Source organism: Nannospalax galili, unplaced genomic scaffold (genome assembly GCF_000622305.1).
Source record: "Nannospalax galili isolate Female #2095 unplaced genomic scaffold, S.galili_v1.0 scaffold68, whole genome shotgun sequence".
Classification (NCBI taxonomy): Eukaryota; Metazoa; Chordata; class Mammalia; order Rodentia; family Spalacidae; genus Nannospalax; species Nannospalax galili.
The window spans coordinates 658,490-669,463 of NW_008358189.1; the positions used below are offsets into that span (position 1 = coordinate 658,490).

The 10,974-nt window shown below is 58.0% G+C and overlaps 1 protein-coding gene across 9 annotated transcripts; it reads right to left on the minus strand.

Moving 5' to 3' along the window:
• Positions 1 to 2,210: 2,210 nt before the first annotated feature.
• On the minus strand, positions 2,211 to 9,437 carry Nudt14 (nudix hydrolase 14). 9 transcript variants are annotated; one of them, XM_029557840.1, is made up of 7 exons: positions 9,308 to 9,424; positions 7,389 to 7,435; positions 6,542 to 6,624; positions 6,365 to 6,408; positions 5,795 to 5,859; positions 5,378 to 5,615; positions 2,211 to 2,536 (listed from the first exon to the last, which is right to left on the minus strand). In XM_029557840.1, the coding sequence occupies exons 4-7, from the start codon at positions 6,379 to 6,381 to the stop codon at positions 2,296 to 2,298; spliced, it is 561 nt and encodes a 186-aa protein (XP_029413700.1). In that variant the 5' UTR covers positions 6,382 to 6,408; positions 6,542 to 6,624; positions 7,389 to 7,435; positions 9,308 to 9,424; the 3' UTR covers positions 2,211 to 2,295. The 9 variants fall into 9 exon arrangements, with proteins under 9 accessions (XP_029413700.1, XP_029413702.1, XP_029413699.1 ...); XM_029557842.1 differs by lacking the exon at positions 9,308 to 9,424 and adding an exon at positions 8,871 to 8,998; XM_029557839.1 differs by lacking the exon at positions 6,542 to 6,624 and having other exon boundaries at positions 5,795 to 5,823; positions 6,929 to 7,435.
• Positions 9,438 to 10,974: the final 1,537 nt, after the last annotated feature.

Below are 10,974 nucleotides of genomic sequence, written 5' to 3' on the forward strand. Positions count from 1 at the left end.
CCACTTGGTTTCCTGTCTGGTGGCACCTCTCCAGGCTCCCTAACACAAGGGAGCTGGGCATGCTCTGGGTACTGAGTGTGGACTGAACAGACACAGACAAGGGCTGCAGGACCAGGCTGAGGATGAAGCAGCCTAGAGTTTGGACAGAGCTGGCTGGGCTCAAGAGTGAGCTGTGCTTCCGCCCATGTCCTGTGGTGCTAAATATAGCAGCCAGGGAGGGGGTTTCCGGTTACAGCCCCCCCACCCAGCCGGGAAATCGATGCCAGCTCCATTAGGCCTGGCAGTGGTGCCTGCTGATGTGCCCGTCAGGCTGCAGAGCAGAGTGAAGGCTGAACTTTACCGAAGCCCAAGTGTCCTGTCCCCTTCCCCCACTCTCCAGGCCCCCAGAGTCCTCCCCAGGATGCTTCAGTGCCACCTCCCCCCACCCAGTGCCCACCAGAGGCCACTCTGAGGCAGCAAGCTCCTGAGGGCCACAGGACTGCTGTGGTGGGCATGGGCATTGGGCAGCTGCAGAAAGTAGGGCAGGGGCAGCATAGACTCCTGTCCTGGGAACATCCCTCCGGGAGCCTCTCTGGGCAAGGTGAAGCTGGGTTGCCTGCAACCCCCTGCAGTCAGCTCCGGGACACAAGCACACACCTAAGGACCCCTCCTTGGATGCTGGGTTGTTGCTTGACCAGACCTCACCCAAGTTGCTGCAAACATTTGCATACAGGTGGCGCTGCCTGAGCGGTCCCAGTGGCACAGCCTTCTCAGGGTGCCTCAATGTCACGCCCATCTGAGGCATTGGCAATAGACTGAACCAGATGCCCCTCAGCCTCAAGCTCAGTGGGGTGCTATTAAAACAAACTATGCAAGAAGGCTGGGCGTGGTGGTGCACACCTTTAATCCCAGCACTCAGAAGGCAGAGGCAAGGGGATCTCTGAAATTAAGGCCAGCCTGGTCTACATAGCAAATTCTGGGCCAGCTGTGGCTACAGGAAGATGCTCTCAGAAAAAAAAACAGGGAGTACTCCACCTACCTTAGCTTGTCTGCCCCAACGTCCACCATTAGGACTCCAACACATGACCTACAGGCCTGATCCAAGGAGATACTGGGGCACAGAGCACCAGGCCATGGTCACAGAAAAAGCTCCTCATCGCCTAAGCTCCCCTGTCCCCACTTGCCTAAATGGAAGCCTCCTGGACACTTTACTGCCTAGTGTGGGGAATGTGTCAGTGGGCCATGACCCTGGTTGCTGACCCCCAGGGCATCATTTAAGATGCTGACTGGAGGGTTTGAAGCTCTAAGGAAGGACAGGGCTGGGCCACTACCCTGAACCCTGACCTCACCACCAGAGAGATGACCCAACAGTGCCCTCAGGTGTTGCCCCAGTACACCTGTCACATAGGGGCCCTGAATATGTGCCTATGATGTATGCAATGGGCTGAGTGTGGCAGTATGCCTTCTTTTCCATATTAGGCACTCTGGGGACCCAGAGGACAGCTCTGAGTTGTGTGTATGCATCTCAGCCTCAGGCCAGAGAGCAAGGCCAGCAGCATGCAGGTCAATAGTACTATGAGCTATGCCAGTCACTATCTGTAGGCTGACAGCTCCCTGTGCTAGGTGCTAGGTCAGATGGAAGCAGTTCTGTGCAAGGCCCAGGCTGCCCACACCAAGATGACTGCCCTGGATTCACTATCATGGCTAGGTATACAAATATTCCCTGTGTCCTACAGGCCAAGTGAGGTCCCCTCCCTACCACCCATTGCCCAGCAGGTATGGGAGTGGGGGTACTGGGGACACCAGATACAGAACATCCCTAGCTCTGAGCTCCTGGAGAGCTCTAGCCCAGCCCCAGGCAGGCCAAGGAGCACACACCTGCTCAGGTCAGGAAGCACACTCTCACTCTCTAGAGTGGATAGTGCTGTGCTGTCCCTTTACTTCATTCAGGCCAGGCTTGGTTTCTGCTCCTGTAGATACAGCTCATATGTGCACAGTAGTGGCCCCAACCAAACCCAGGCACCTAGCCTGGTCTCCACCTGAGCTGGCTACCTACCCCACCCAACAGTACCCCTGGCTTATTCCCAGCCCACTGCTAGCCATCTGCTCCCCAGAGCATCCACATGTACACCCTGAGTGGGAGGAGCAGAGGAGTTTTCAAGGAGACCCTGCCATCACCCCTCCCCCCCCAAGACACTGTCCCTACCCTAAGTCACAGAGTTCAGAGCCAGTGGCAATTGGTGAAAGCTATAAAGCTTTATTGAGTCTGTAGGGTAGGAGAACACATAGCCAGGATTGGTCTGTCCAGCCCCAGTCTTACTGGAGACCCAAGTGGGGAGCCACCTGGGTAAAGAACCAGGAGATAGCAAAGATCACGCCAAGGGTCTTGGGGATGTTGGGATTGTCTGCAAAGGCCTGGGCATCATCCAGAGTCAGGTGCAACACCTCGATGAGCTCACCCTCTTCCTGTAGGCCACCACCAGGCCCGCTTCGCTGGGCATCCGTTACCTCTGCATAGAACATGGTCTGCCTGGATCCAGAGAGTCCTACTCCAGATCTGTGGGGTAGGATGGCCTGCTGAGACACCATGGTCCCTGACAGCCACCTGTTCCTTCCATATTGGGCCCCCTGGTAGCTAGAACTCTGAGTGGCCCACCCCTCCCAAATCCCAACCCTGGTACATCTATGTAATCTTGCCCCCCAGCGTGGGGGACCTGATGCATGTTGGGCATGCCTTCTGTACCTAAGCTCTGTCATCAAGCAGAGGTAGGGTCTCATACCAATTAGGAAGGGGACAAAGTGGGGCACTAAAATGATTTTTAAGATTAATTTGATAACTGACATTTCAAAGAAAGTATTCAGAGAAAACAGAAATGTCAGAGACTTCCAACATATATTATGGACTCAGGACCTTGCCCCACTACCTAAGTCCATCCCAATGGAGCCATCCAGGGTGGGCCTGGCCTAATCAGGTGAGCTGCCAAAACAGAGCTTTACCCTCAGAGATTGAGGAAGTCTGAGACACTACCCACTGGCACAGAGGACAGACCAAGCTGCTATGTTGTAAGGGGACACACATGGCAGGGGCCTGCAGGCAGCAGCAAGATAGGAAAGTGGTCCCTAGTCAACAGCTAGCCAGAAAATGGAGTCCTCTATCCCATAGCCACAAGAATCTGTATTCTGCAACTGTGGCGCCTGGTTGGATCGCAGACACAGCTGGCAGCCTTGAATGTGCTCAGCTTATGAGACCGTGAGTCGAACATCAAGTCCCCTGGGCACAGACTGTGGGCACACAGAAGCCATGACGTCACGAGCAGTTGTTACTGGAGTCTATGGCAGGCTATTCTTTAGACCCCGAGCCCTGGCTCGTGCTGGGCTCCCAACCAGGGCTTCTGCCCCTCTGTGGATCCAACCTGCAGGGCCTTTCCTCAGTGATTGCTAAGGTCTGCGCCAGCCCTATCTACAGCAGGGGCTTCTGGCTGACTAGGTAGTGAGGGAGAAACAGCTGACTGGGTGTAGTGGGGCCCGAGGGCCCCTCACCTGGAGGACAGAATTCCAACACAGTTCCAGATAGGGACAGTACTGAGGTGGTAGGGGTGGGAGGCTCCCAGCAGGGTAGTGGTGAGGGTTATCAGCACTGTCGCTAACACTGGGCTGTTGGTTCTAAGTTAGAGAGGACCAGAGACACGAACCAGCCATAAGGAAGACGGGAGGGGGCCAGGCTGCATTCCGAGATGGAAGAATAAGTCAGATGCATCTGAACCCAGGGAGTCTGAGGAGATGTTAGGTGAGGGAGGCCTGGCGGGAGCCCCAGCCAGCCAGACCATTGCCTTAAGGGAAGAGTTAACCTCAAAGGCACACCCACCTTGTGGAAAAAGGAGCAGAACTCGGGGGGGGGGGGGGGCCCTTGAGGTCTCACAGCCCCTGGGAGGGGAACCCATCCAGACTGGCCTCTCCCAGCTGCCACCTTATCCCCACAGACCTCTCCCTGATGGCCCATTTTCACGGTAGTCATGGCCTGTACCTGTGATGGAAGCAGCCAGTCTGTGGGGCCTACAGCCTCAGTTTCCCTGGCTTCTGGGGGAAACAAATCCAGCCCAGGGTCCAGGCAGGCTGGAGGCTGCCCCCAATAGGCAGATTCTAATCTTGTTCACATTTATAGCTCATCCCTTAGCTTCCCTGGGCATTGTTATCTATGACTGGCAAGGGAGTGGTCTGGCTTATCTCTGGGGCCATCCACAGGGTGCCATTGGGAAGGTGGGCTCTGGTCTGTCCAGTCCCGGTTAAGTATAAGTTGGAATGGGATGTCCACTGTCTGGAACCCTCCAGTAGCTTCAATCACACCATAGCCCAGAAGACTGCCTATGGACTCCCTGAAGCAGATCCACTTGTCCTCAAACCTCCATCTAGACTCACCTCCTCCAGAAGGACCCCACCCACTCCTAGACACCTCCCACCTGCCATTCATCCCAGATGCCTGCCCCCACCCACTGGCCAAATCCCTAGCAGTCAGGTGAATTCTACCTGCCCCAGACACTGCCACATAGGGATCTAGTGATCACTGGCTGGGCACAGGGAGGACACAACAGAGAGTCCAGGCCAGCCTTTCAGAGGCAAGATGGTCAACCCTTTGGCCTCCAACATGGGTCTACAAAGTAGGGTCCTCAGGGATGGAGGCAGGCGGAGCCAGAGGGCCACAAAGTAGGGTCCTCAGGGATGGAGGCAGGCAGACACTGGTTGTTCCAGAGGAGAGGCAGCAGCGACTCTGGCCCTTCTCAGGTGGGAGTGGCTCCAGGCCTCTGGAAAGGTGGTCAGAAGCTGATGCCCAGCTTCGTTGGAGGGAATAGGCACCATAAGGCCCATTCTGTGCCATAAGACCTCAGCTGGGGTCAGGGAGCCAATGCTAAGGCAGGGAATGACTTCCTGTTTGAGAAGGGTAATCCTGGTTGGCTGCCTTAAGGCATGAATGGCAGGTAGCTGGGCTTTGCTGGGGTAGTCCCTCCTTTTTCCCTCCCCAGGACTTGTCCTCCCATTCCTGAGCCACAGGCTGAGAACAGAGCTGTGACTCACCCCACCCCCAGCGCCCCGGTGCTTAATCCCACAGGAAGTGGGGCATCTGTCGGCAGCAGCTGCCACCCGGAGCCCAGCCCCACACGGTTGGGGCTGCAGGGTGGGGGCACAGGGTGCATGCGCTCCAGAACCAGCCTGAGAACCCCAGGTTCCGGCTCAGATTAGGAGCTGAGGTGGGTCCACCAACACTCTTCCAGTCCTGTGCTGGAAATAAGGAGGAACCCAGCTTGCTTGCACACCCCCAGGGGTAAGGTTCTCATTCTCCCTAGCAGCCTGTCTCATTCCCTTGACCACACTGGCAGCAGCCCACCCTGCCAGGCCCCCTCACCTGTATGTGGCAACCCGGCGTAGATCGGAGGGGACCAAGTGGTAACCACATTCTTCCCAAGCCTCCTTGCAGGCTACTTCTTCCAACGAGAGCCCAGGCTGGTCCACGATGCCGGCACAGAGTTCAACCATTACCCCCACCGAACCAGGCAATGCTGGCTGTAGCTCTTGGGGCTGGTCCTGATCCACAGCTGCCAGAGACCCCGGAAACTGGTGCTCTACCTCGTTTGCATACACAGCTGCAGGGGGAGGGGGCATGGCCACATGGCGGTCACCTCTGAGGGATCTAGTCTGGTCCAGGCACCCCTTGTTGGCCCTCGGTTTTCCCTAGAGCCACCCCTCCATCAGCATCCAGACCCTCAGGATCAAAGGCCTGAAAATACTAGACCCACCCACCTCCCCACCCAGCTGGTCTCACCTGGCCGGAACTGCTTCACCAACACCAGGCTTTTCTGGGAAGAGTTGAACATGAGAATAGTCACACTGCATGTGGGGGAACACAGCTCAGTAAAGACACACACCCCTCTCCCCAAAGCACCAGTCCCCATGCTCCGGTGTCCAACGTGTCTCGCCCCTCTCCTTGACAGCTTAGGAATGGTGGCCCCTTGCTCAGATGGCATGTCCACACAGTCAGATCAGGGCCCTGACCTGCTATATTCTGGCTGCAGACAGGGGTGGGGGACACAACATGTTGGGCAGCTGGGGAAGTGGAGGCCCCTGCTGGCCAGTTTCCCACCTGCCACACCCCCAAACCATGTTAGCTCATGCCTCAAAAGCTGAGGAGTAAGGATGGCAGGTCTCTCTTCAGCCACAGGAGAGCCATTCTGCCACCAGGGGCCAGGTGTCCCAAACCACCACCAGGTCCCAGTGACACCCTCCTCCCCAGGGACATGAGAACCAGAGACTGGGTTAAGCAGGGAGATGTTTGATGACTGAGGGGAGCAGAAACTGGGGGGCTTCCCCAGTCACCAGGCCAATCCCTCCTCACCTGTCATGTGTCTTCATGAAGTCCCAGGACTTCTGAGTACCATTCTGAAAGAGGCAGGACAGCAATCAAGAAGGGTGAGTGGCTGCCAGGACAGGAGAGACACAGGCCAGAGAACCCGGTGCAGTAGCTCCCCAAAAGAAGGCCTGCTCCCTGCCTGTACCCCTCAGGAGCGCACACCTGCAGCAGGTGAGACGGAGGGAGGTTGCCAAGGAGGTCAGGGTAGTCTGATGTTCTGGGAAGGGAAGGAGAAGGCAGGAAACCTGGGCAAAGGGCAGGAAAGGCATGCTGTAAAGGGCAGAGATGTACACTGCCACCAAGTGTGGGAAGGAGCGAGGGGGATAAGGAGCGGGTGTGACACCAGGGCAGGGAGGGTCTCAGATGGGTAGAGTAGAGGTCAGTTGTTCAATGGACAGAAGAACACAGGAAGGCAGGAAGGGCCAGGCAGCCTCCTGGGTCACCACTGGCACCAAGGGTGCTTCTACTGCGGGACTTGTGCATCTGACGAAGGCACACAGATGGTAAACCATCTGCCCCACACCATTTCAGGCTCAGGCCACCTCTTACACAGGTGATACAGGCTCTCTGTGTCCACCCAGCACTCAGGAAATGGATAGGTGGGTTCTGCAGCGGAGCACAGACAGAATGGATGTGGACGGGGTTAAGGGGGGCCCAGCATCCCACCAGCTCCACACCACTGAGAAGGATGGGCTGCTGCTGGGGCATTGGAACCAGTAGTGGCTGTTTCTCCCTAAGGGTCCCTGCTGGTGGGGCTAGACCTGGAGCCTGCACAGGCCTGCCTGCTCAGTCCATCTCTGTCAGTCCTGTGCCCTGGCCAGCCCACCACAGATGCTGGGGCTCCATCCAAGCTGCAAATGAATCAGGGCCCGAGTCCCAGAGACAGTTTGTGGTAGAAGAGGAAGGACGTTGAGGAACAGCCACAAGGGATTTCTGAAATCAGCGCAGGAGTGGATGCTTCTGGTGGAGGAGCCTCACAAGGTGGAGACCAAAGCTTGGGAAGACAGACCTGAGCTGGGCAGGCAGACAGATGTGTCCTGGGAGGGTGGCCGCAACCTGGTTTCCAGGGGGAGGAGAAAGCTGATGTCCTGGGCAGGTCAGGCTGCCCAGGAGGCCGTTAGCACCACCCTGTGAGGCGAGTCTGGGCCTGTCTGACATCCCGCCACCCAGCCTGGCTCCAAGGAAGGCTACCCGCCCAGCCTGGAAGCATGCTGTGCCGCCTCCCTCAGAGTAAGTATCACCCTGTGAGGCAAGTCCCAGGGACCCTCTTGACTTAAGGTCAAACCCTTTGTCAGAGCTGTGGGGAGGACCTGAGAAGCCAATGCGGGCACTGAGAGGAGGGACAGGCCTCAGGAATAATGGTAGCTACATGCTGCTCAGGCCATAGGGTCCCTGCTTTTGGTCTCTCTGTCTACCAGGGCTTTTCTGGCCAGGTTGCAGAGATGGGCTGTAGAGGTCCTCTACTCATGGCAAACATTGCCCACCCAGCATCCCTCAGTCCCTGAAGAAATTCTGCCTGCTGAGCTGAGGTCTGGTTACCAACACCATCAGCGGAAATGTGCTGCTGGGCCGTAAGCCAAGTCTGCAAAGCCACCCCACAGCACTTCCTAGGAAGTGAGTGGAGAGTGCTGCAGCCACTGGCCTACCAGAACTAGCCTGGACCACCGTGCTCCCACCACAGTGCCCACCAGAGCCCCAGGCCCCGGGTGCAAACAGCTACAATGGCCATCCCACATCACCACCGGCGAAAGGGAAAGGGGTGTGACCCCCATGTCCCCACTTTTTTTTGAGACAGAGTCTCACAATGTAGCCCTGGCTGACCTGGAACTCACTTGCTATATAGACCATGCTGGCCTCTCCTCCTGAGTGCTGAGATTAATGGCCTGCACCACCAGGCCATACTGGTCCCCACCTTTTGCCCCTCAACTGAACCCAGCTGCTCCCCCAAATCTGTACTCCCCTTGGCTAGACCCTGAGAGAGGCATTCCCTAACCTGGGTGGCCAAAAGGACTGTGACAGAGTGACGTGTGAGGGACATGGGGTTTATCAGGCTGGGGGGGGCAGTCACAGGATCTGATAGGAAGGGAGGGGTGCTGTGCAGACACCCAAAGCCCCGGGTGCTTTGACCTGACTGAGACCCAGGCAGCAGCTGCACTGAGCAGGTCAGGAAGGCCCCATGCATATGACAGCATGGAGAGTCAAGCCAGGGCTGTGGTAAGTCTATGTGCCAGAAAAAGGAGCCTCCAGGAGTATGGGTGCTGGCCTATCAGACAGGGCCGTGCGGGGTGAGGAGGGGGAGCCACCCTGCTTGGAGACCATGAGGTGAGAAAAGAGGGAAGAGGCACCAATTCAACCCAACAAATGCTTCCTGTGGGCCTACTATGTGCCACACAGTATGAGGCAGCCATGGCCCTGCTGTTCCCGGGAAACACCTGGGAGATCTGGAGGGCTGAGATGGAGAGTGGAGGTACCCTCCCCAGGAAAACCCCACCTCGGAGACTCCCTCTTCTGCCTCCTCCCTCTCAGCCTCAGCGCCAGGCTCCTCCCTGTCCGGCTAACTCCTCCTGAGGGAGGCTACAGCCCCCAGCAATCAATGGGTCCAGCTGCATAAAGGATGCATGGGATGGTCAGGAATGGAGGCCCAGACGACCTGCCCAGAGTCTCCGCGCACGTCCGTCCGGGGCCTTTGGGGATCACTAGGCACGCGAATCTGCGGACAGGCCTGGAGGAGGGTGGGGCTCGCACTCAGAGAGGGGCGTGGCTGGCCGCGGGGCGGAGCCTCGAGGGCTAGACGGTGGGCGGGCCCGGCCTTGAGTGGGCGGGGCCTCGGAGCGGGGAGCCGGGCGCAGAGCGCGGTCTAGGGGCGCGGGGCTGGGGCGGCGAGCGTGGAGAGCGTGGAGCGCGCGGGCGGGCGGGCGCGGGGCTCACCTGGCGGTAGTACAGGGTGAGCGGCCGCAGGTAGGGCGAGCGCGCGCAGAGGCCTACGGCCACCCCCTCGATGCGCTCCATGGTGGCTCGGGCAGAGTCCGACCTGAGCTGGCAGACGCGTCACAGCGCCTCTGGGCATGCCCAGTCCCCGCGCGGGGCGGGGCGGGGCGGGGCGGACCCTGCGCCCAGGTAGCACCTGCTGGGCGCCGGGGAGGCGCTGTCTCGCCGGAACGTGGGCTTCGAGCGACTGAAAGAGGGCCGAGCCACGGGGCGGGAGGGGTGGATGAGGGCTTCGTGGTACGGGAAGGGGGAGCCTCGGGGAGGGGAACCCAGCGGATGCCTGCCCATCCAAGGTTGGTGACATCCCCGAGGTGAGGTCCTCCTAGGATGAGCAGGTGGGCTTACAGCCCTCCTGAGCGGAATCTCCAAAGCCCGAGGTTACAGTCCTAGAGGGTTCGGGAGATCACTGGGGCGCAGGAAGGGGAGGGTAAACTCCGAGCCTGAGAAAAGGCCGGAGGATGTGGATACGAGAAGGGGGCCCCCAGCCGAAGCAGAGCCTGCCTGTCACCTCCAGGTTCCTGAGATAGGAGCTGGCCTGGGATGGACGGACACTGCTGTCTGTTTGGGAAAAAGTGCCACTTCCTGTCTCCCTCCTCAGAGAGGCCATGATGTTCCTTGCCACACTGCACACATGCACCCACACAGGGCTGCAGGCCCCATGTCACACTGTCAGTCCAGCTGCAGCCAAAGTCAGAAAGCATGAGCCACTGCAGATTCAAGAGGTTGGAGTCGAGGGAGCCTCACAATGTGAGACATGGTTCACAGAACCATCATCTAGGGCTAGCCATCACACATACACACACACATACCCCACATCCTAGGGCACTGTGCTTTCCAGCTCTGGTTTGGCCACCTAGTGTCCTGGATGTCAGAATGACCACCCACCCACCATGAGCCCCTTTCAAAGTACACCCCAGTTAAGTACCCTATGGACATCTTCCTCCTGTTCCAGGGCAGGTCGACAGTGCAGACCAGTCCCAGGCTCCACCAGCAGCTTAGGCAAAAGTGGGAGTCAGAGGGCCTAGTGTTACTGGCTAGGGGCTACCTGTACTCAGCCTGCCCACTTGGGCCTGCCCAACAGTAAGAAGATTCTGGAAAGAGGTGGGAGAAAGTCACTTTTTCCTGTTAGTATAAGCTGGGGTGGTTTGCTTCCCAGGGGTTCTGGGATCTGTGGGTCCCAGCAGGGGGCTGCCTGTGTGGGCGAGCAAGATACCTGTCTGTCCAAGGGGCTTTGGCCATGGTCCAGAGTGGTGGCTGATAAATGGGTGGTCCCAGTCACCATGGGAGCTCAAATGGAGGTGCCTAGCTAGAAAGGGACTTGTCTCTGCATACTCAGAGAGCATTCCTTTAATCCCAGCACCTGGGAGGCAGAGGCAGGTGGATCTCTGTGAGTTCAAGGCCAGCCTGGTCTACAAATCGAGTTCTAGGTCAGCTGGGGGCTACAGGGAGACACTGTCTCAAAAAAAAAAAAAAAAAAAGGGACTTGTCAGGAAGAGGAATGATGTTGTCCAGTGTCCCAGGCCTCGAGGCCACATGTGTTTGGCAAGGTGGGGGCTCCAGAAACCCCACTGAGCACATCTCTAGGACAGTGAAAACAGCACAAGACA

Coding starts and splice junctions, on each gene's coding strand:
- Nudt14 (XM_029557837.1), bottom strand. CDS start 7,087: ATGCCCCAGCAGCAGCCCATCCTTCTCAGTGGTGTGGAGCTGGTGGGA. Junction 6,409..6,928: donor AGAGAGCCTGTATCACCTGT/GTAAGAGGTGGC, acceptor TGCCTCTTTCAG/AATGGTACTCAGAAGTCCTG. Junction 2,537..5,377: donor CGCCGGGTTGCCACATACAG/GTGAGGGGGCCT, acceptor CCTACCCCACAG/ATCTGGAGTAGGACTCTCTG.